At 43.1% G+C, this 25,727-nt stretch overlaps 1 protein-coding gene across 15 annotated transcripts in view; it reads left to right on the top strand.

The window, feature by feature from the left end:
* The window catches only part of UNC79 (unc-79 homolog, NALCN channel complex subunit), a 295,942-nt gene that overhangs the window by 235,284 nt on the left and 34,931 nt on the right, over positions 1 to 25,727 (top strand). For all 15 annotated transcript variants that reach the window (XM_055133643.1, XM_055133648.1, XM_055133638.1 and 12 more), the window contains 3 exons: positions 2,984 to 3,052; positions 8,436 to 8,546; positions 23,322 to 23,426. In XM_055133643.1, the coding sequence (XP_054989618.1) occupies positions 2,984 to 3,052; positions 8,436 to 8,546; positions 23,322 to 23,426 (285 nt within the window). The remainder of the gene's footprint in view (positions 1 to 2,983; positions 3,053 to 8,435; positions 8,547 to 23,321; positions 23,427 to 25,727) is intronic.

Raw genomic sequence — 25,727 nt, 5'->3', positions numbered from 1 at the left:
CCCCGTTAGACCTGACCGAGGAATTCAGACCTGCACTGTCGAGGCCCCTCTTTTCCAATAGAATATTCTCTGATTCTAAAACACTCTAGGGACCTATAAATAGCCAGCTGCGGGCTTAAGGTAATGTAAATGTCATGTTGAGCAGATCAAATAGGTCAATGGTTGCCTTAGGAAGTGCTTGTGAGATGCTTTCAGAATTTCTGTTAAAAAAAAAAAATTCCCTGTGCTCTGCTCCTGCTGCTGATCACCTTCTGTTTGGTTTTCGCTCTTGGCGGGGGGGGGGGGGGGGGAACATGAGGCCATTTCGGAGCCGTGTATAGTGTGTTCTTGTCAGTTGTCTTCAGTGTACGCAGTGTCCCGAAGCACTTGCTAGCCTCTGGACTTGGGGCCTTTTTCTGAGCATCTGATTCCGTTGCGGGGTGCCGTGCTGAGAAGGTGCTTTCTAGCCAGTCTACCAGAGGCTGCCGGGCTAGAGGTTCTCCTCGGGGGACCACTGGCATCTTGCCTACTGTCTTCAAACATGAAACTTCAAAGATTTACTTGTGGCTTGATACTGTGACCAGTTTACAACATTACATCATACCATTGCTTATGCTCGCTGTGATGGTTTCCCCCAAATAATGAAATCAATGAAAAAAAGGGTACATTTGAAGTTCAACCAGATTTGTGAGGCATGGTTTTCTCTTGTACACATTTTACTGCCGTTTTCAGTGGGTTTTTTTTCATGTATTTATTTTATTTTATTTTATTTATTTATTTTATTGAATCACCCTGTGGAAAGTTACAAAGCTTTCAGGCTTATGTTTCAGTTATACAATGCTCGAACACCCGACCCTTCACCAGTGCACATATTCTACCACTCAAACCCCCAGTATACCAACCACCCCCCCACCCCCACCCCCACCTGTGTCGCTGATAAGTTTCACTACACTTTCTCTTTACCTTGATTACATTCCATATTTCAACACAAAACTCACTATTGTTGTTGGAGTTTTCCCCAAAAAAAACAGCCCTGCTGAAAAGGAAGCATTGGATAATTAGTTTTCCATTGCTGAGAATGAAGAGATATGAAGTCGTGTGGCCAAGATAGCAGCCGCTTGGTTTAGGATTTCTGTATTTTGGTACTTTAGTAACTAAGTCCAGGGAGATTTATGTTAGAAATTGCATCATTTCCCTTCCTGGGGCAGCATGGGGCTATGGCTTAGTTCACAGTCTAGAGACATTTCTGTGAGCAGCTGCTGGTACCAAAAGTAGTCTAGCTGGCCTCCGGATCGTGGTCGATCAGCCGCAGAGAGGCCACACAAACATGTGGCCACCTGGGTCCCATCTCGGTGGAGAGCACGCTGGTTTCGCTCATATGTATTTTAGTTGTAGAGAAAGAGTCAGTTAAAGGGATCTACTTGAACTATTAACTCTGATGAGTTTGAAGCATCTAGGTAAATAATCCCTGCCTGGATGGGCATATTAACGTCCACCCACCCACCTGGCAGTTTGAATCCATCCATCTGTCCACTCAGTTCTTTATCTAAACCTCTGATTTAATTTTAGGACTGTACCTCTGAGGAATAGTTTGAGAACTATGTCTAATTATTTTATTTTTATCACTTTTTTAAAAATATTTTTTAATTTTTAAAAATTTATTCTTTAATTAGTGAATCACCATGAGGGTAAAGATACAGATTTACACATTTTTGAGCTTGTTTTTCCCTCATACAATGTTCGCAAACACATCCCTCCACCAGTGCCCATTCTTCACCACCAATAAACCCAGTATCCCTCCCACCCCCAAATCCCATCTCCCCCACCCCCCACCCCACCCTGCCTCTGTGGCAGGGTATTCCCTGCTGATCTCTATCTCCAATTGGGTGCTGTGGTTTGCAATAGGGATATTGAGTGGCCATTGTGTTCAGTCTCTAGTCTACTTTCAGCACGCATCTCCCTTTCCGCGTGGGATCTCCAACCACATTTTACTTGGTGTTCCCTTCTCTATCTGAGCTGCCTTTTTCCCCAGCACGTGAGACCAGCTTCCAAGCCATGGAGCCAACCTCCTGGTACTTATTTCTACTATTCTTGGATATTAGTCTCCTACTCTGTTATTTTATATTCCACAGATGAGCACAATCTTTCTATGTCTGTCTCTCTCTTTCTGACTCATTTTACTTAGCATGATACTTTCCATGTTAATCTTATATGCAAAGTTCATGACTTCATTTTTTTCCTAACAGCTGCATAGTATTCCATTGTATAGATGTATCAGAGTTTCTTTAACTAGTCATCTGTTCTAGGGCACTCGGGTTTTTTCCAGATTCTGGCTATTGTAAACAGTACTGTGATGAACATATAAGTACAGATGTCATTTTGACTATACTTTTTTGCTTCTCTGGGGTATATTCCCAGCAGTGGTATTGCTGGGTCAAATGGAAGCTCAATTTCTAATTTTTTGAGGAGCGTCCATATTGTTTTCCAGAAGGGCTGAACCAGTGGGCATTCCCACCAGCAGTGTATAAGGGTCCCTTTCTCCCCACATCCTCTCCAACAGCAGTTGCTTTTGTTCTTTTGGATGTGTGCCAGTCTCTGTGGTGTGAGGTGGTATCTCATGGTTGTTTTGATCTGCATCTCCCTGATGATTAGTGATGTAGAGCACTTTTTCATGTGCCTTTTGGCCATTTGTATCTCTTCCTTGGGAAAATTTCTGTTCATTTCTTCACCCCATTTTCTGATGGGGTTGGATGTTTTCTTCTTGTAGAGTTCAGTCATATTTTTATCACTCTTTAATTGTATAAACTATTGAATTGAATAAACTTTGGGGACTTGAATGATTTTTTTCAACATATATAACATCTCCAATAAAACTAAGGCATGCCAACTGTAGTCAGCTATCTTTCAGATTTTTTTGCAACAGTAAATGCTTATAGAAAACACATAGAACAGAAGATATTATTAATAAGGGGACTAACTTTCATTTTTTTATATTTGTTCGCAGTGTTCTTTAGATTCCAGTTTGAGAATTATGATTTGCCTGTTGAAGATACCATCTACCAATGCCACAAGGGTATGTATGTTTCAGAACACATAACTGACAGGCTTAGGAGTTTAACCAAAACAGACATGTAACGACAGTGAAGAAATGCTTATTGCGCACAGATGTCCCACCTTCAGCCATCTTCCTCTCCTCTTGTGTTTAGTACAAAAAGCTGTTGTAACGAAGAACAACAGAATTTCATTTAAAAAATAACCCTGAATTAGAGAGAGAGAACAAAAGGGAATACCCTGCCACAGTGGCAGGGTGGAGTGGGGGGAGATGGGATTGGGGAGGGTAGGAGAGATGCTGGGTTTACTGGTGGTGGAGAATGGGCACTGGTGAAGGGATGGGTTCTCGAACTTTGTATGAGGGAAACATGAGCACAAAAATGAGTAAATCTGTAACTGTACCCTCACGGTGATTCACTAATTAAAAATAAATTTTAAAAAATGTAAAAAAAAGGAAAGAAAGAAAATAAAGAGGAAGTATGTCACTCTAAGTCAGGAATGTTTAAAAAAAAAGAAAGAAAACAAAACAGACTTGTAACACTAAATTGCTTGTCAAAATAAATTTGTACAATGTCAGATAAAAATTACAAATGTCAAAATAAAAAATGTGAATGTGCAAAAAAGAATAGCCCTGGGGCTGGAGCGATAGTATAGTGCTTGCCTCACACACAGCTGACCAAGGTTCAATCTCCGGCACCCTGTTTGGTTCCCCAAGCGATTCCTGAGAACAGAGCCAGGAGTAAGCCTTGAGCACCACTGGGTGTGGCCAAAAACAAACAAAAATATTATTCCTCTAAATCCTGGGTTATGTCCATCAGTCCGTTTTTCATATGACTAACCAAGTGATCTAAGAACATCACTGGCCCTTGTACCTCGAGCGCGTTGCTTTGGTTCTTTGGATAAGTTCTCATGCCTTTCAGGGTGATGTCCGAATTCCTAATCATCAGCCTTCCTCTCTAGGCGGCTGCTGGTCCTGACTCCCCCTCGACTCTGCATGCTTTCAGAATCATCACAAGCCCACCAGGCAGTTTGTTGGATACTTACCCTGTGGCATGCATTGTCTAAGTGCTTAACATTTGCAACTTTAATTTCATTTCACCTTGTCTTGCTTAAGTCATTTTCTTTGCCCAACATGCTTTATATCTATGTCGGCGTAGTGAACTTCTTTTCTTCAATATTCCACTCAAATTAAAGAGTGCTTATATCCTTGGGAGCAACTTCCTCCTGTGTCAGATTCCAGGGTGCTGGATCGAGTGCTCTGGACTAGCACTTCATTTGTCCCGAAGCCTCCCCAGGAAGGCAGAGCTTTACACAGCCCAGCACTCATATACTTTTGGATTCCTTTATTTTTTTTTCTTTTTGGGCCACACCCAGCATGATGCTCAGTAGTTACTCCTGACTCTGGGCTCAGGAATTACTCCTGGCAGTGCTTGGGAGACCATATGGAATGCCAGGGATCGAACCTGGGTTGACTGAGTGCAAGTCAAACACCCTACCCACTGGACTATCACTCCGGCCCCACTTTTGGATTTCTTGCTACATTTCTGGGATGCATCACATGTCATGATACAATCATTTGATTATCATGGTTTGTTAATAGACCAAGAAGGCACATCTCTTTTTATTTATTTATTTATTTTAATTTTATTGAATCACCGTAAGATAGTTACAAGCTTTCATGTCTGGGTTACAATCTCACAATGATCAAACACCCATCCCTCCACCAGTGCACATTCCCTACCACCAATATCCCTGGTATGCCCCCACCCTTTCCCACCCTCCCCCTGCCTCCATGGCAGACAATATTCCCCGTACTCTCTCTCTACTTTTGGGCATTATGGCCTGCAACACAGACATTGAGAGGTCATCATGTTTGGTCCATTATCTACTTTTGGCATGCATCTCCCATCCCGACTGATTCCTCCAGCCATCATTTTCTTAGTGATCCCTTCTTTATTTCACTGCCTCCTCCCTTCCACTCATGAAGCAGGCTTCCAGCTATGGGGCAATTCTCCTGGCCCTTGTATCTACTGTCCTTGGGTGTCAGCCTCATGTGATGTTATTCAATACTTCACAAGTGAGTGCAGTCCTTCTATGTCTGTCCCTCTCTTTCTGACTCATTTCACTGAGCATGATACTCTCCATGTCTATCCATTTATAAGCAAATTTCATGACTTCATCTCTCCTAACAGCTAAGAAGGCACATCTCTTATACCTTTTAACCTTGAAGGTGCTTTTGTACCTTATGGTTGATGCTGGGAAGTTGCAAAGAGATCAGTAGATTCTCATCAGCTCATTTACAGATAAGGAAACTGGCTCAGAGAGAAGCATCTGAGCCAAGGTGACAAAACTGGTTAGTGGGAGATGTGGGACTTAAGCCAAGTCCTTTGATCTGAGTCCCTTTTCCCATTGTACCGGCACCTGATTTTCCCCATTGTCAGACTCCTTTGCTGAACAAAAGGGTAAGTTTCTATATAGGTTTGCATTCTGGGTTTTCTAGTTACTGAATAATCAAAGCTTTTGCAAATCTGTGTCCCTTCTTTCCCCAAAGGTAAAACTCTCTGGGGTTAAGAAAGACAAATAGATGGACCTAAGACTTGTAGATCGGAGGGTGGGACAATACCTTTCTGAGAGAAAACACCTTGTTAAATTCTTTTGGTTTTGACTGGACTAAGACAGAGCCTTCCAAATACCTTTGTTCTGTTGAAGACTCGAGAACCTTGGCCAGACAGTTCTGGTCAGTGGAGACAATTCAGTGACCCCTTCTCCTTATTACTACAGTGAAGACATACCCCCTTGATGTTTCCCGCCATTCTCTGCACCTGCAGTGTTTGCCCATCACAGGTGCCTCAACTGTGCCTGGCCCTTGTAAAGATGCATGATTTTTTTTTAAAGTTACATATGTAGATTCTGTTCCATTCCTTTCACCTTACCTGGCATAAATCCAGACCCAACCTCTGCCCTTTGACTCTAGCTATGTTGATGAGACCAGTTTCCCAACTTAAATTGTTTTCTTGCCACTAAACTTGCTCTTTTCTATTCAATTGCTTCATGACGTTTTGGGAAGACACTCTTTTTGACCAGTGTGAATGCATTTTATATCAACTAGAGACATACTTCTGTCCCCATTCACATAGAGTAGAAAATGCAGAATTGGCAGTGCAAGCTTAAAGGGTTTCTTTAAGTTTTTAATTTTTATATGCAGCGTACTGAGTTTCAGTGGAGAATATAAACCAAAGAAAAAATTTCTGTCTTCCAAATCACTAATATGTAATAGGTTCATTTTTTGTATCAGTAAGGGACAGAGATTTTAAAAATGCTTATGGGGGCTGGAGCGACAGCACAGAGGGTAGGGCGTTTGCCTTGCACACTGCCGACCTGGGTTCGATTCCCAGCATCCCATATGGTCCCCCGAGCACTGCCAGGAGTAATTCCTGAGTGCATGAGCCAGGGAGTAACCCCTGTCCATCACTGGATGTGACCCAAAAAGCAAAATAAATAAATAAAATGTTCATATTCTTTAATTCAGTCATTCATTTGTAGGAGTCTATTCTAAAGAAGAAAATTAAAAATGTAACTTTTGCATAAAAATACATTTATTGGGATGTATAATAACACAGTGTGACTTGTGGCATTAGAGTGGATGTTATGAAGAATTAACTGACTGGAGCAATAGCACAGCGGGTTTGCCTTGCATGCTGCCTACCCAGGTTCGATACCTCCGTCCCTCTCGGAGAGCCAGGCAAGCTATCGAGAGTATCCTGCCCGCACAGCAGAGCCTGGCAAGCTACCTGTGGCGTATTCGATATGCCAAAAACAGTAACAAGTCTCACAATGGAGACGTTACTGGTGCTTGCTCAAGCAAATCGATGAACAACGGGACAATAGTGCTACAGTGCTACAGTGCTATTATGAATAATTAAATGGCCTGAAAATTTATTTCATATGCAGTTGATAAAAACAACATGTAGACTTGTAATTGTGCAAGATTTCAAGTAAGTAAGCTGGCGTGCAATGAAGAAGGGACATAGATTAAAATATTCTCACTGGATGGTGGGGTTGTGTGTCCCTTTTACTTCCTCATCATCCTTTCCTGCAGAATTGGTGTTTACTCAGTGAGCATGCATTAATTTCATAACCCAGAAACTAAGGAACATAGAGGCTGTGAAATATTAGAATAGCAGGGCACGGAAGTCTTTTAATTAATTCTGTCTGATGCACAGAACATTTCCTCTCTGAAAAGCTGCCCTGGATTGCGGAGTTGAATTCCATTCAGTAGCTCTCTGGCCCCAGGCGCGTTCCTTGCCCACTTAACAGGCTCAGCTGCAGCGCGGGGAGCAGTTCTGAGGCGATGCTTCAGGTCAGAGCTACAGTGATGGAGAGTTTCCTGTCAAGTGCTATACCTTCGTCATCTCTTTACTCCTCAGAAGAACGGGAATGAGGTGGAGGCTGTTATTATCCTCATTTTATAGAGGAGAAAACAGTCCAGAGAGGTTAAAGCACTTACTCCAGAACCACGGGAGGTAGAGTTCCAAAACACTTAGGCGAGATTCAAGAGCTTGTATTATTTATTAACTCTTGGAGTGGTATCTCCCCAGAGGAGAAAAAATTTGAGTAAGCTATGCAAGAATAAGTCACTTTTAAAAAAAAAATATAGGGATTAGCTCTGCTCGACATGAAGTCAATTCTTATTTCTAAGTGTGACTTGGAGGCTCCAAGAGCCTCAAATCCGTTGGGAAAGATGAGTGAAGAGAAGCTGCTAAAATCTCAGGGCTGAGTGTAATAGAGACATTACTGGTGCCCGCTCGAGTAAATCAACGAATAACGGAATGACAGTGATACAGTGAAGTGTGACTTAAGAAAGAGGATGGACCTAATGCTTACTCTTGAGAGAGGAGATTCACATGGGGGAATCCGAAGCTTACACCTCTTCCCCATAACCAGAGGCAGAGAGCTGGCTCGTGGTCGATGCTCTGAAGCGAACTGAGCTTTGGTTCGTAGTTGTAAGGTTGGTTTGAGCAGTGTAACTGAGATGGCAGGCTGGAGGAGATGAATATGGAGAAAGAGATGCAAAGGGATTCTGAGAAATGAGTGTGAGATCCCGACTGGAACCTCAGAGTCTTGTCACGCGGGATGAACTTGTGGGTGGGGTCAGAGTTAGGTAGGAATATCAGCGATGCCACTTGGTCAAGTGGATGATTTCAAGCACCCAAATGACTCAACCCTGTTCTTCAGATCACTTGTTGGAGATGCTGTCCTGGTTTGGGGAGACCAGTAGGGTTGCTGCAGGAGCCACCTGGTTATAATGAAATGAGTGATCCTCTTGGTTCAAGTATCACAACACGCTGTTTTGGGTGATGAAAGAGTCGGCGGTTGATTTCATGTGACCTTCACTCTCTTTGCAGAGTTTGCTGGAGCCATTTTCAAAACTCCTCAGCTTTGTGATTCAGAATGCCGTCTTCACGCTGGCCTACCTGGTGGAGGTGTGCGGCCTGTGTTACCGAGCCTTCACTAAGGTAAGCTTGCAAGCGTTATTGCAATCGGTGTCGTCCTTGTTTGCTTAGTTGCCCTGATGCAGCTTTAAAAGGGTGTTTATATTGAACTGGAGAGAGAGCACAGCGGGCAGGGCTCTTGCCTTGCTTACAGCCAACCCAGTTTCAATCTCTGTCACTCACAGGACCCCCTGAGCCCTGCCAGGAGTGATCCTTGAGATAGAACCAGAAGCAAGCCCCGAACAATGCTGGGTGCGGACCCCAAATAAAAAAAATAGTAGTAGTAGTTGGGCCGGAGTGATAGCACAGCGGGTAGGGCGTTTGCCTTGCACGCGGCCGACCCGGGTTCGATCCCCGGCATCCCATATGGTCCCCCAAGCACCGCCAGGAGTAACTCCTGAGTGCAAAGCCAGGAGTAACCCCTGAGCATCGTTGGGTGTGACCCAAAAAGCAAAAAAAAAAAAATAGTAGTAGTAGTAGTAGTAGTAGTAGTAGTAATAATAAGGAATGAATAACTCTAAGGAACTGAAATAATACAGGGGGAAAGGCACGTGTCTTACAAGCAGTCAACTCGGGTTCAATTCCCAGAACTGGTCCCTGAGTCCCTGGAGAACATGGCCTGGGATCATTGCTCAGCTCAGAACCAGGGATCGACTCTGAGTAGCATCAGGTGTGATTCAATGCCCGAAGCCCTCTTCCCCACCAAAAAAAAAAAAAAAGGAGTGATTCAACTGGGGTTTAATAAATATTTTTGGGAAGACACGCATACACACATACACACACACACGTCTAAGGTAGTGAAAATGGGAGACATTGAGGGTAACAGGACTTAGTAAAGAAGAGGTGCTTTGAATGAAAAGAGATTATGGATGAAATAAACTTTTAAAATCATTTTCAAGGTCTCCAACTCATGATCTACGGACACGCTATCGCTACATATCATTTTTATACCCAAAGTAGAAAAACGGTAGCTCATCGTTTGTAAAAACTCGTGAAGCGCTCCTTAATTCACGTCATTTGTCTGTCTCCTCGGTTCTGGGTTCTTGGCCCCTGAGATTGTAATCGCTTCTTTTTGGCCATCTCGCCCTAGTAATGGCTTCTCTATTGCGTTATGGCTCACAGCCCCCGGCCCACCACCGAGGAAGTGGAAAAGTACTGCTTGCCCTCTGCACACTGTGGCCTTGTGGGAGATGGTTCACGGTCCACCAGAAGGCAGGGCAAACCGAGGGCATTCTGTCCCCAGGAACAATGTGCAAATTTTGCCCTTCCAATCTCCTACTTTTCCAGGTTCATGTTCAATGGGGTCTCTGTGTCTGTAGTTTTCTCTTGAGCATTCAGAATGCGTCTGTGTTCCTGTTACCCAGTTCTACAACCCCTGTATTTTTCTCATAAAAAAAATCTAATTATATATCAAGGCTCTCATTCTGTTTTAAACAGCCACCCTTGTCCTCTTCCTAACCCTCTTGTGACCATTCTGCTAAGTGAAGGGTTCCATGACCATCTCCTCTTGAGTTTCTGGTTATGAGTTTCTTATTTTGCTTGCAGCAATGTACTTTCTAACTTCAGAAATAATCAGCCCTAAAAAACAATCATTCCTGAAAAATAACATATTTCCTCTTTTCACTTAAAAAAAATAGATCTGTAAGACACAGTACCAAATACAGAGAAAAACTGTTCCATGTTACAAGGAAAAGTTGTTCCAATTATTTCTTAATTAGTGTTTTATTTATTCAAGTTACATTTTATAGAAAGAAGCAATATAAACTAGCATCTTATATGTTGTACACATAAAGATATTGTTGCTAAAAGGCCCTTTATTAATTTGAATTCAAAATATTCAAGATTTTGAGGGGCTGGGGAGATAGTACAGAGAGTAAGGATCTTCATGCCTTGCATGTAGCTGACCCGGATTTCATCCCCAGTATCCCATATGGTCCCTGGAGTTTACCAGGAGTGATCTGAGTGTAGAGCTAGGAGTAAGCACTGCAGGACGTGGCCCCAAAGCCAACATATATATGTGGTTTTGAATATTAATTATTTAAATTAATAATTAATTTTCTAACACACCATAACTTTAATGGTCTTATCTTCACTGTTATCATCTGACCTTCCTCATTCAACGTGAAATGCCTTTTACTTGTTGGAAGTCCCCATCCTAGTGTTCCTAGCTTTTTTTTAATAATAAGAAATGGTGAAAGAACGCTCAAGACCTTATTAGCCTTTTTCTGTATACCATGGAAGAAAAGACATGGGAAGACGAGGGGCTTTGCAGGCTCTCCTTTCTAGCAGATGTTAGAGCTCCTTAAAATGAGGGTCCTGCCTAACTCAGTGTTGGGGCCAGGATGGTCGTGAAAAATTTGGCAACCGTAAAAGGTTCCTGCAACTTGTCTTATATATCTCAAGTGCAGAGGAGTCAGGAGTGGGAAACAATGAGGAAGCCCTGGTCTATAGAACCCGGAAATTCCCCTTTAGAGCACTGATAGTGCAGGATAAAATGTGATCAACACAATTTAAAATATATGGCTAGGTGGGTAAGAGTGAAAAGGGCCCAAATGAAGAGGGATTTGAGGCCAGTTGGTGATTGTGTTCTATTCATTTTAGGTTGAGTGTTATCTGTCTTGATTACTCAGTAGCTTGAGTTTTATTTATTTATTTATTTTTAAATTTCATTGAATCACTGTGAGATAGTTACAAGCTTTCATGTTTGGGTTCCAATCACACAATGATCAAACACCCATCCCTCTGCCAGTGCACATTCCCCACCACCAGTATCCCCGGTATACCCCCCCCCTTTCCCACCCTCCCCCTGTCTCCATGGCAAAGAATATTCTCTAACTCTCTCTCTACTTTTGGGTATCATGGTATATCTTGAGTTTTAAAGTCCACACAGGACAGGAGATGAGGTCTTGGCATGACTTCAGTTGGAAAGTTGGAAATGAAAGTCAGAACCTTTGAAAGATTATAAGTTAAGTAAAAGGGCAGTTTGGGGAAACATTATCCTTATACAGAGGTGACAATGTTTTCTGTCTGAGCTCACACTGAGAGAATTACAGTCTTCTCAAGGAATTAGCAAATGCAGGCCGATCTTTGAACAGATTTAGAGTTTGAATTTTTAACATCCACCTGCTCTGGAAGAACCCACCTAAAAAGTTACGTAACATTAGCTTGGCAGGTCTGGCAGATGCAAACTCGAGACTCAAGCCTTTGGGCAAGTCTGTGTCTTTAACCTAAGTCTAGGCAGAGCCCATCAATTAAAATCCTCATGAACATGAACTCACCATCTAAAATTACAAAACACGCCAAGAAACAATCCACCGTGAGCTAGGTTAGCAAAGTTAACCAACAGAAAACTTCTTTCCCTGAGAACTTCAGCGTTGCAGCCTTGTGTCAGATGGTGACGTCTATCTTAAGTGAGAGCACATAAAGGACAACTAAAACACACAAGGCGATGTAACTCAAGTGTTGGGGTCTATCTCCAGCACTGCCAGACCTGCCAGAGGTGTTGCTGGTGACCCCCGAACAACCTTGGAGTATCATCCCCCTAACTAATAACAATTGTGAAAACAGAAGAAAAAATCTAGTCACTTTCCAAAATAGAATACCTGACAGATTTAAACAAAGAAAAAATTCTAAAAATGAAAGAGTCAAAAAAATAAACACAAAAAAACAAAAAAAATTAAAAAAATTAAAAAATAAAAAAACACACAAAAAATTTTTAATTTAAAAAATTTTAAAAAAGAGTCACCAACCTTAAGAATTACAAAATTCCATGCAGAAAAATTAGATAGCCACAGAAGGAATTGATAAAATAGAAAATAATATGAAGGAATTAAATAGAATGTGTGTGAGAGGGGCCAGATGGCTAGTAAATCAGGTAGAGCACTGCCTTACATGCAGCCAACCAGGGTTTAATCCCCGACATGCCATACAATCCCCCTGTCCCTGCCAGGAGTGATTCCCTGAATGCAGGTCAGGAGTTACCCCTTGAGCATCACTGCATGTGTCCCAAAAACAAACAAACAAAAAAAAAAACCCAACCTGAAACCAAAATGTGTGTGAGGGAGATATAACAAGATGAAGAACATAAATAGAAAATCTGACATATCAGGTGTTTCAGGAAGAGAAAACAGACTCTCAGTTCTGCAGTTGGTAAAAATAATGAGTACCCTGATTTGAAAAGTTCAGTGAATCCTTAAATTTTTATAAATTTCACTTTCTCAAGTCAGAGTTTATACTTTCCCAAGTCAAGTCTTATATTCCCACATCTAAGAATATATCCAATTCCATGTTTTTGCCAAGGCAAATAAAAATATTACATTTTATTGCCAAGGCAAATAAAAATATCTTAAGAGCACCCAGGAGAAAGGATGCTCTCCACATAAAGTGACGATGAATTTCTCAGTTGTACCAAGAAGGAGGATGTGAACCCTATGGAGAAATGACGCTCATGTCATTGGCACAGTGTGGAACTCTAAGGGACTCTGCACAGCAGCACTGGCAAGCTTGGCTGAACAATATCACACCAAATTCCAGTAATAACCCCAAAGATGGGAGAGGCAACTTGGCCTTGAATTACAAAACTGAGACTACCAAGCATGGGCGGCCTGGTGGAGGAAATGAAGGGGAAGGGAGAGGCAGACGAGTGATAACACAGGGTCAGTGGGGGGGAGGGGAACTTGGTCACTTTGATGGTGATAAAGGTGCAGTAACTCTGCAGATCAAAATTGTAGACATTGACAAAATTTTTTAAAATCTGACCTAAACTATAATAATTAAATTAAAAGGGAGACCATTTGCTTACATTTATCACTGTATCACTGTCACCATCATCCCATTGTTCATCAGTTTTCTCGAGCGGGCGCCAGTAATGTCTTCATTTATCCCTGTCACATGCTAGTGAAGCCCAATGACATCTTCTCGCTCCAGGAACACGAAGAGCACGTTGTTGTTACTGTTTTTGGCATATTAAATATGTCATGGGTAGCTTGCCAGGCTCTCTCGCTGCAAATACGGCCGCACACTCCAGGAAAAATTGCATCACTCTCTTCTGGGAGCTTTGTTTTATTGTCTCTGGATCTTGGCCATTGATGAGATTACATGGCATGGGGGTGGGAGAGGTGGGGGGTGTAGTTTGTGGGTGTGACTGCCAAGCTACTGGAAAACTGGGGATCTGGGTGGAGGAGGCCCAGTCCTGATCCAAGCAGGCTTGAAGATCTCAGCCCCGGGTCCTGCACACCTGAGTTCCTCTGCTGGTTCCTTCATGCATGAGGCTCGTCCAAGTGTGTGAAGAGTGGCCTTGAGCATGGCTGTGGCTGGGTTCTAGAGGTTTTCGGCTGCCGGGGCTCTGCTTGGGGCGGGGAGGGAAACTCAACCTGCCCCCTCTAAGGGGGCCCTGATTTACATTTTTATAATAATGTCATAATTGTTGCAATAATATAATGTAATTGTAATAAATAATTATGATATAAATAATATAATTATAATAATGTGATGTTTACATTTGTAATAATATAGGCATTACATCTATTATGTATAAGTATGACTTCTAATATTTCACATATAATATATAATATATAAATATCATATAGTACATATAATATATAATATATAACATAATACCTCTGACAATAAATGACAAATAACTCTTTAATTGTTAAGCATGCCCTCCAACAAATATGGGAGAAGTGATCGAGCCTAAACCACTGAGTTACCACCCAAATTCTCTAACTTCAAACTCTTAAGGGACACATGGAAATATTTTAAATGTGACTATTCTGTAAGTGATAAATGGAATGTATAAATTCCATGTAAGTGGAAAGAAAAAAGGAATAAAAACGTTAATCACAGAAAAAGCTAGAATTATGATAGAAATCAATTTCATATATCCTAGAGAGTCTTTCTTAGTTGCTGTGATTTAGTTTTATAAGACACGCCTCCGGCTAGAGTTTGAACCCTGGCACCACACAGCTCCTAGTCATCTTCTAGGTGTGACCCTAGATGCCTTTAAACATTGTTTAGGTGACTCTAATGGACCCCAGAACTCAAAGCCCTCTCAGCCCCTCACCCTCACGTTGAACCGCTCAGCCCAGTTGGCTGAGTACGGCCAGAAGCATTGGCTGAGTACAGCCAGGAGTATTGCCTGAGTATTAATAGGAGTATTGTCTGAGTACAGCCAGGAGTATTGCCTGAGTATTAATAGGAGTATTGTCTGAGTACAGCCAGGAGTATTGCCTGAGTATTAATAGGAGTATTGTCTGAGTATGGCCAGGAGTACTGGTTGGGGATGGCCCCAGGCACCCAGAGCTCTGCATAGGAAACTCTCCTGCTCCTGCATGAAAAAGAATAAAGCACATCTAAAAACAGTAAGAAAGTCAAAAAGAAAAGAGAAAGCATAGAAAAGATATGCCAAGCAAATACTCTTCAAAAGAAAGCTGAATTCAGTAAACTTAATTTCAGTTTGAAAGGCATTACTATAAAGGTCAACTATATTGATGAAAGGAATAATGTTCTAAGGGAAATATGATTAATCTAAAACTCAGTGCTGCAAAACATGGAAAACCTCAGCCATTTGAAACAAAAACGATCAGAATTACCAAGAGAAATCGCCGAATTCACAACCTTCATGGCAGAGTTTAACACATCTCTTTCGGGAACTGACCAAGCACATTAAATAAATGAGGGGTTGGGGAGATGGCTTAAAGCGTTGGAACATGGTTGGCACGCAGGATCAGTGCTCAGTCCCTGGCACTGCCTGGTCCCCCAGCATCCCTGGCAGTGACTCCCCATCACCCACTCCCAAATGAATGAGATGACAGTAGATTTGAACAATGTGATGAGCAAATTGAACCCAGGAGACATATAAAGATTCTCAAAGTTCCCAATTTGAGACTATGTGGAACACTCATTGCAAGAGATAATGGGCCATAATTGAAGTCTCAGCATGTATTGGGAAATCATTTTCCAAGAGACCAAATTCTCTCTCACTATGCAATCAAATTAGGAAGCAATGAAAGGAGACCTCTACCTGCATTTAGAAGTTCAAGGGTACCTAACCCAGGACTCTGCCGAAGAGGCCATGATGACCATCTTGGGCATATTAAATTTTATGTGATCTGGGGTCTCTTGGTGAAGACTCGGAGGGGCTGGGACCAACCACCCTGCATGTCAAGGTAGAGACGGTGCACTTGTGGATGTCACTCTCCCCTGTCCCCCTCTGCCCTGCAGAAGTCCTTGAGAGTCTTTTCTTGATTTCTTCTGATTCTCAGAATCTGCATTATATTCATCTAACACAGTCATCAGGCACAGGGTAGGGGTGGGTGGGGGGCTGGCGTGGTGTAGTGTCCACATAAAGCAGGGCTGATGGCTAGAGGGCTCTGAAAACTTGGGCCCTTGTTAGACGGTTTGTGTGTGTGTGTGTGTGTGTGTGTGTGTGTGTGTGTTTTGTCTGTGCACATACTTCTAATTCATGCAGAGGTGCTATCTGGGTTAATGGTGCCAGAGACTTGCTCTGTCTGGCAGTGAAAAATACACTTGAATAATTCATAGCTCAAAGGAAATAGGACAAAATTTTGAAGCATATTTCGAACTTCACAATGTTTAAAAGACTACATTCCAAACTGAGCTAAATAGCCTGTTTGGAAGAAAGTTTATAGACTTAAGTACTTGTTTTAGAAAAGAAGACATATTTTGTGGCTAAGCAAGCTGAATTAAAATGAGTAAGTGACATTAAAATAAGGATAATAGTAATCAGAAGACAGTTGAAAGAAGAAAGCAATAAAAACAGGAGTGGAAATTAATGAAACAGAAGAAACAGAACTGCAACATCAAAAAAATGGAATGAAAAATAAAATACTTTGAGATGAGTGTATACACACATTACTATACAGTTTGGAAAGACTAATCAAGAAAATCATGAAAAAAAGCACAAAAAAACAATGAAAAAAGAAATAACTGCATATTATTAGAGATTTCAAAATGAGCCACTTTATGTCAGTAAATTTGAAGTCTTGAACAGAGGGACTTTTTTTCTCAAAATATGTAGTGTATATTGGGTCAGAGATAGTACATCGAGCAAGGAACTTGCTTTGTACTCCACTGACCTGGGTTCAATTTGTGGCATCCCATATGGTCTCCGGAGCACTTTCAGGAGTGATCCCTGAGTGCAGAACCAGGCGTAACCTCTGAGCACTGCTGGGTGTGGTCCCCAAACCAGAAAAGTGCAATGAAGCAAAAAAGAAAGATGTAATATACATATCAATCAGGAAAAAAAAAATGACTGGACTTAGATGATTGAAAAGTGTAGTTAGTAACTTATTTTATTTTATTTTTTATTTTTTGCTTTTTGGATCACACCCGGTGATGCACAGGGGTTACTCCTGGCTCTGCACTCAGGAATCACTCCTGGCGGTGCTCAGGGGACCATATAGGATGCTGGGAATCGAACCTGGGTCAGCCGCATGCAAGGCAAACGTCCTACCCGCTGTGCTATTGCTCCAGCCCCATGTAGTTAGTAATTTAAAACGGGTCCACAAACATCCTCCCAGCTTTATCTCTATTTCTTTATTGTTTTTAAGGTTAATTCCTGCCCCTCTTCCCTTCATCGTATTTGTTCGACTGTCCAGAGACTACCCATATGCCTACCCATGGTGCCTGCACATCTCATGTTTTGCTTTGTTTGTTTTTGTTGGCTTGTTTGTGAGACACATTCTGCACTGCTCAGGGGGCTACTCCTGGTTATGTGCTTCGGGGTCTTGGGGAGACCGTGGGGCGCTGGGGATCACACCCAGCTCTTGCAGCATGCAAAGCATGTGCTCTAGGGAGTGGAGTCGTGACTCAGCTGTGATGCTCCTCCTGGGTGGCCCATGAGGGCGTGGTGCTTCACTCTCAGCCCAGTGCTCACCCAGGTTAGCACTCCTCTGGCGGCAGGGCTTCCATCTGTGCGCACGGGCAAGTGCTCTTGGTCGACACACACCATCGTGGGTGTGGCACCGGCCGGAGTCAGCTGTGGTGCTCCCACAGTGCTCTGGGTATGTGTTCTCTGGCCATGGCATTTCAATACTTCCTGGGACTTACACTCCGTACTGTGGTTCTCACACATACCGAGCTACAGTGTGCCTGGAAATCCCTGTCAGGGCGGGGCATCACAGAATCTGCTCTCGGGCTGGAAGAGCAGAGCTGCCTGGATCATGCTAGACACATGGGACACCGGAGGTTTGAACTCATGACCACATGCTTGCAGATAAGGGTCTCCAGCTGCTGAACCAGTTCTCCCGGCCCCTCTCTCCAGTTTCAGAGAGAGTTTGTCTTATATATTTGAAGGGTTAGGTTGCTCTTTGCTTTCTACAATTTAATGCAGAGGATCAAAAAAATGAAACATGTCCCAAGGTATTTTATGAGACAATAGAATCTTGATACCAGCCAGATAGGGAAGGAAAATTATCCATCGATTATACTTCAACGATGTGAAAAATGCTGAAGGAATAATAGCAAATGAATGCTTGAAAAATAAAGCTTCCACTCAATGGGGATTTTCTTGAAATGTAGAAAATCTTAAATACTAGAATATCAGTTGGACTGGAGCGATAGTACAGTGGGTAGGGCGTTTGCCTTGCACGCGACCCAGGTTCAATTCTTCCGTCTCTCTCGGAGAGCCCAGCAAGCTACTAAGAGTCTCCCACCTGCATGGCAGAGCCTGGCAAGCTACCCTGGATCCAGTGTCGTATTCGATATGCCAAAAACAGTAACAACAAGTCTCACAATGGAGACGTTATTGGTGCCTGCTTGAGCAAATCGATGAACAACGGGGCGACAGTACTATAGTGCAGAATATTAGTTTATTGATTAAAGGAAAAAATAACCTTATCATGATGTTATCCTTTGTAATGAGTGTATTTTATTTTCATTATTTTTTGCAGATTAAAAAATGTATTAAAGCACTATGACTTACGAAGTTATTTATAGTTGAGTTTTAGATATACAATGTTCCAGCTCGGATCTTACCACCAGTGTCAACTACGTCCATCAACGTTCTCAAGCCCTCCACACCAGATTGACATTTATTTTTTATTTCATTGGATCACTGTGAGATATACGGTTACAGAATCTGCTCTCAGGCTGGAAGAGTTTGTGATTGAGTTTCAGTTATCCAGTGTTCCAGGACCCATCCCTTTACCAGTGTACATTTCCAGCCACTAATATCCCCAGTTTTCCTCCCACCACCACCACCATCACCACCAAACCATATTGACAGGCACCTGTTAGAGTTCATTGTTAGAGTCTGGGTCTCATGATTTAGTGTGATTGACTCCATGGTTTGGATATTTAGCTCTTCATTCCTTAACACCATCAATGTGCCTAGTCCCCTTGAACTCTGATCCAACTGTTTTTCTTCTGTCTCCTCTCCCTCCCCCACAACTCTATCTCTTTTCTTCTCTTCCCTATATTCTGGGGCCAAGGGTGATCTAGGCACCCTCCTTTCCTTAATCCCCACATTGCATTGCTTCATCCAGGTCTCTAAATACCATATATAAGTGATATCATCCCGTGTTGCTTTTCTTCTGGCTTACTTCATTTAATATGATGTCTTTCAGTTCCATCCATTTGCCATGGATTGCATAATTTCATCATTCCTTTTATCTCTGCAGTATTCCATTGAGTATATATATACCACATTTTCATGATCCACTGATCTGTTGTTGGGCATCTAGGTTGATCCCAACTCTTAGCTATTGTACTGAGTTCAGCAATGAGTAGTGGTATGCATACATTCTTTTGAACGAATGTTCTTCTCTCTTGGGGATAGATACCCCAAAGTAGAATTGCTGAGTCATATGGCAGCTCAATTATGAGTTTACTGAGAACATGCCATACTGTTTTCCATAGGGATTGGATCAGACAGTATTCCCACCAGCAATGAATGAGAGTTCCTTTTTCATCACATCCCTGCCAATACAGACTGTTCTCAGTATTTCTGATACGTTCCATTCTCACTGGTATAAAATAATATCTCATTGTTGCCTTGGCTTGGATTTCCCTAATAATTAGTGATGCTGAGTACTGTTTCATGTGCCCAATGTCCATCTGTTGGTCCTCCTCAGAGAAGTGTCTGTTTATTTCTTCTCCCCATTTTTTATGGGCTTTTTAGATTTTTGCTGTTGTTGATCTTTGTACTAACTCTTTATATCATGATGTTATTCTTAAAAGCACTCTACATAAATTCAATACCCATTTGTGACTTAATACCAATTATGAATAGAAAGGAACAACTTTAACTTGATAAAAGGTGTCTACCAGAGAACTCCAGCACATATTATACTTGGAGGTGAAATGCCAGCAGCACTCCCTTTAGAGTCACAAAAGAGACAAGATTGCCTATCACCATCATTTCCATCCATTATGGCCCTGGGGCTCCTACTCTGTCTGGTGACATAGGGAGAAAAAGCAAAGGCGATAGGATTGAAAAGAAAAAATAAAGTTCTCATTTTTCAGAGATGATATGATTACCAGAAAACCAAAAAAGAATCATCAGAGGCTTTGATTCTTTTGAAAAAACTTTTTATAAGTTTTATCAGAGACTTAAATGAAGATTCTGGATACAAATAAAGATCCAAAAATCATCTTACTCCAATAGTTACTTAGAAATAATTAATATAATAATTAATACAATGATAAATATACCTTAACAATGTTGTCGAGGTGGAATGATAAAACAGTGGGGAGGGTATTCGTCTTGCACACAGACAACCCAGCTTTGGTCCCCCAAACACCGCCAAAGGTGATCCCTGAGTGCAGAGCCAGGAGTAACCCCTGAGCATCGCCAAGTGTAACCCCCAAAAAGACAAAAGAAAACCCCACACTAAAGTTTTTGAGGAAAAAAGAAATAAGTCTGTCCAAAAAGTGCAAAGGCTTCATGGAGATAAGCAGGACATTTGCTTAAACAGCATTAAATAAATGGAGACAGAGCTCATGTTCCCGGTTGAGGGTTCCGTATAATAAAGAAGCTGATTCTCATTTTTTAAAAAATCCTGTTTTTGATTCCAAGGAAAGCCCCAGACCTTCTCTCCTGATGCTGGCAGATGTGCTCGTTGGGAGCTCTCCTCCCAGTTCCCGTGTCATTCTGGTGTTTTGTTTGGTCAGATCACACCCTTCCGTGCTGGGCAGCCTGTCACGGTCCTCACTACTTGACCCATATTCCTGTTCTCATTTAAAAAATTTAGAGATAGGCAGGCAGATGGGACGGGTGGTAAGAGCATGTGCCTGGTCGGTGTGATACTCTGAGTGTTCTCACTTTAAAAAGGTACAGAAATTTACAAATGTGCACTTTGCAGGAATATTTATGTGGCATGATATACTTAAATACTCAAATACTAACAGAAAATTTAGCAACACATGAAACAATGCTGTACATTCTAATGGAGGCAAATATATGCAGTAGACATGTGAAAATATGTATGAACACAGATTTAAGATAGTGGGTTCTTCAAGAAAGGAAGAAAGAAAACAGAGCATTATGTAGGTAGCAGCATCTGATTCTGTGACATCTATTTTTTTCTTTTTTTGCTTTTGGGTCACACCCGGCAATAAACAGGGGTTACTCCTGACTCTGCACTCATGAATTACGCCTGGTGATGCTCAGGGAACCATATGGGATGCTGGGAATTGAACCCAGGTTGGCCGCATGCAAGGCAAACGCCCTACCTGCTGCGCTATCGCTCCAGCCCCTATTATTTTTATTTATTTTTTAAAAATCTCAACAGAGTCTGGAGAGAGTACAGGGGTTATGGTACATGTCTTGCATGCAGCTGACCCTGGTTTTATCCCTAACCCCCATGCTCCCCCAGAGTAGCCCTGGGGTCCATGAGCACTGCTGTATGTGGTCCTGGACCATTTAAAAAGTAAACTCTGTGAAGAGGAGATGGGGCCCCTTAAGCAGTTGTACATGTTTCTCTCTAGATCACTTTTCATTGATAAATAGACTTGTGTGAGTTCAGGAGTGGGTGCACAACATGTGCGTTCGGTGGTCAAGAACCACCTCCCCAGGTGTCCCCAGCAGATGAACAAAGAGATGGGGGACTCACGGATAGATAGTAAAAGTGATCCACTTAGTGCAGAGCTGTTAGCGTACGGATAGAACATCTGGAGGGGTTCGAAGTACAGGACTGCACATGGCTGTGATTGATCATTTACAGAGGTAAAGCTTTTCAAAGAAGGCAATTCTCTGGGGGGAATTAATTCAAGAGATGCTCTGTCTCCCGGAGACATCTATATTGCTTTTCTCTTTCCCCAGCTACTAGATATTAAACAATCAGGTTTACTTCTTATTTATACCTGCAGTTATTTGGATAAACACACTAAAAGATACAGATTCCAAAACTCAGTTCTCTGGACTCTGAGGGCAAGGCTACTGGACTTCTACCGTGAATCCCAGACTAGACCCTTAGCTCTTTCTACCCCTGGCGGGGGGTGAGGGGGGCGGTCGTTTCTCCTAAGTCATAACAGCTTACATCAAGAGCGTGCTGTGAGCCTTCTAAACTGTCCCATTTCGATGCCAGGGTGGCTTCATCTCTTCTCTAGGTCAACCCCAGTCCTATGATGGAACTTTCTTTTTTTGGATGTTAGGAGCTATGGCAACCAAAGCCTGAGTCAAGTAATTATGACAGGTACCCAGGAGTAGAAATATTTCAGTTAATCACCTCTCAAATATGAAAGCATAGCATTAACAGTCCTCCTGTGTTACGGCGAAGGACATTGCTCTATAGTAAAATATGAAAAGTTATAAGGGAAACAAAAATGCAAATAATTCACTACAAATGCTAAGTCCAGCGTTACCAGAAAGTTTGACTTATAATCAAGCAACCCTGACTTGGGGAATTGTGACTATGAGAGGCAAAGCTAAGAGGAAGGCTAAAGATAAACTCAGGGGGTTACGGCTGCTCGTAGAGCACTGAAAGCTTCTCTGGGAGTAGTAAAATGGGCAATTCATTGATGACGCCTAAAACACTTCAGGTTACTAGCCAGACTAACCCAAACAAATCAGATTTGTTTGATTTCTGCAGTTCTTGGGAATTATCCCCTGTGTGCCGGGACCAAATTCAATGGTTCCACTACTTACAAGATAGTCTTTTTCTTTCCTGTTACATTATGTGTTCTCCATGCTTCACTAAGCCCCGTCGACTGTTAAGGGCATCTTTACATTAACATTATTTTTTAATATTTTCTTTTTAGCTTAAATATTGTAAGAACAGTTTATCGTGCATTTTAAGTAGTCTTTTCTTTTTCTTGGTTTTGTGTTGGGTCACACCCTACTGGCCTTAAGGCTCACTCCTGGCTCTATGCATCCGCTGGCTCCTAGCAGGGCTCAGGGGACCGGATGTGTGGCTGGAGTTTGAACGATGGCAAGTGCCTCACTCCCTGCGCTATCACTTTCCCCCCCTCCCCCTTTTTAATTTTTATCTCTTAAAAATTTATCTCTTGGGCTGGAGCAATAGCACAGTGGGTAGGGCGTTTGCCTTGCATGCAGCCAACCCAGCCAATTCGATTCCTCCGTCCCTGGCAAGCTACTGAGAGTATCCCGCCTACATGGCAGAGCCTGGTAAGCTCCCTGTGGCGTATTTGATATGCCAAAAACAGTAACAACAAGACTCACAATGGGCATGTTACTGGTGCCCGCTCGACTAAATCAATCAACAATGGGATGACTGTTACAATGCTACGACCTGTGACTTGTTTGGAAGCTCTTTGGACATAGATCTAACAGACTTCTTAGAAATCTCTGAGCTCCTTCCTTTTTGTTTTCTTTAGGAACGAGATAAATTCTACTTGTCTCGGAGTGTTGTTCTAGAACTCCTGCAGGCCCTGAAGCTCAAGTCGCCTTTGCCAGATACGAACCTCCTTCTGCTGGTCCAGGTAGGTGTTCGCTTTCATCGCAGTCATCTTCACGAGGTTACTTCGTTGGGGACAATTCAGAAAGAGGTGAAATCAAACATCTCTGCCAAGAAATGAGAAATTATAGATCTCAAGTGAGTCCTCATTCACCTGACACGAAGCACTCCCTTGTACTGGCCCAAAATGGTGTTTTGTGCTTTTGGAAAAGCTAATCTGGGGAGTGACAAAAGAAAGAATGAAACAATAATTTACGTCCTCAAGAAATTTGGGGTCCAGGAGGGTGAAGGCTGAGATGGGGCTGGACTAAGGTCACCGGCACTGGGGGAGACAGCCGATGTCTGACTGCAATGTTGAGTGTATGAGGGGGGACCCTAAGCTTAGCAATGCAGAGGCGGAGGTGAGGGTGGGGACCACCCGACCAGGCTGTGAGGCAGCTCTGGGCCCTAGCGGGATGGGAGGCCCGTGGAAGAGTCAGCCCTGGAGAGCTTGAAGACTCTGCTCTGTGCTGTCTTCCTGTTGGGCTGAGGGGTGCTGTGGTCCTGGAAGGCACTTTATTCCCACTCTCCCACGCCCAATATCAGAACCATCGCTTTTCAGAGATCACTGGTCTCAAAACATGCAGGGGTGCCCTGGAAGGCTGTTCTACATGGAAAATACACCCCCTTTTTATGACCTCTCAAGCCCTGGAGAAGAACTCAATGCATCTGTTTTTCAGTTTTTGGGTCACACCCAGTGATGCTCAGGGATGGGCGTGGGGGACCGTGTCGGGTGCTGGCGAGCAGACCCAGGTTGGCCACGTGCAAGGCAAATGCCTTCCCTGCTGCACCTTCACTCTGGCATCAAGAATCCAAGTCTTATCCTAAGAACTGGCAGTCTGTGAGGACAGGGACCAGGGGAGGGAGGCAGGGGGCTTGCCCTCCTCTTCTCCCTGGTGAACCCCTCCGTTTCTGAGCATCCTCCACAGCCAGGACATCCATCAGACAGATAGATGGCTTCACTGGACAGACTGCCCTGGGCTCAATGTCTTTCGTGCACACACCAATTAGCAATGCTACCTTTGGAGGCAAGAACTTTGAAGGTGAAGATGAATGTGCCTACCTGGTGCGGGCCAGAGTTAGTGAACCCGCCCTTGTGGGGATGCAGGCAAGCCGACAGTGATGGCAGGGGGCATACAGGCAAGTGGGCGACAGGGATGGCAGGGGTGATACAGGCAAGCTGACAGTGATGGCAGCTCATTGCTTCTAGAAGTTTCTGATGGGGATGTGCCATCTCGAAAGAACCTGAGGTCCCAAAGGAGCTTTCTCCTGAACCTCAACTGTATTCCCTTTGTCGCTTCCATTTTAAGCAGAGCAGATCCGGGTGATTGATTGTGTTGGGGTCCAGCACCCCTCCCCGGCACTGCGCGAGGGCTGGTTTCCAGTGAAGTATGTTAGTCAACCTTAATAAGCACTTGTCCCGAGACAGCCAAAGAATAGTGACACTTCCCCCTAGCCTGGTGCTTATGGAAACTATGAAAACAGCCATTACTGCATCCCAGCTTGGTGCAGAAATAACAAAAACAAATTAACTTGAAGGGGGAAAAAAACAGGCAAAAAGACTCAAGGCTTCTTGGAAGGGGGTTTTGGATTCTCACATGCTGTTTCCAGTGAGGACATTTTCCTCTTTTTCTCTTTGTTTTTGAGCTCCACCCGGCAGTGCTCAGGGCTGGCTCCTGGCTCTCGGCTCCGGGGTTCCTCCTGGCCGAGCTTGAGAGACGGTATGAGGTGTGGGTGTTAAACCGGCTCAGCTGGGTGCCAGACAAACTCCCTATCTGCTCTACTATCTCTCCGGCCCTAACATTTTCATCATTTAAAAACAGCATCTGTCACCGACCCATTCCAGCAAATGACAGAAATGAAGCAGTGAGACTTTTCATTTGGATTGGGTTTTTTTTTTTTTTTTTTTTTTTGCTTTTTGGGTCACACCTGGCGATGCACAGGGGTTATTCCTGGCTCTGCACTCAGGAATTACTCCTGGCGGTGCTCAGGGGACCATATGGGACGCTGGGAATCAAACCCGGGTCGGCTGCATGCAAGGCAAATGCCCTACCTGCTGTGCTATTGCTCCAGCCCCTGGATTGGTATTTTTGAAAGCATTTTGAGTTCCCGCCTGAGAGGATCAACTTCATGGACCTCGCTCCGGCCCCCCAGCCCCAAAGGGCTGTTTGGGGAGTGACCCAGCTGTTCTGCAGGACCTTCCCCTAGGCCACTGTCATTACTGAGGGAAACGAAAGGGAGGCATTCTCTCGGTATCCCGTTATCTCACCCGTTCCCGTTTCTGAGC

This window comes from Sorex araneus, chromosome 3 (genome assembly GCF_027595985.1).
Source record: "Sorex araneus isolate mSorAra2 chromosome 3, mSorAra2.pri, whole genome shotgun sequence".
NCBI lineage: Eukaryota > Metazoa > Chordata > Mammalia > Eulipotyphla > Soricidae > Sorex > Sorex araneus.
Note: the sequence above shows the minus strand (reverse complement) of the source record. Positions and strands in the feature narration are given on the sequence as shown.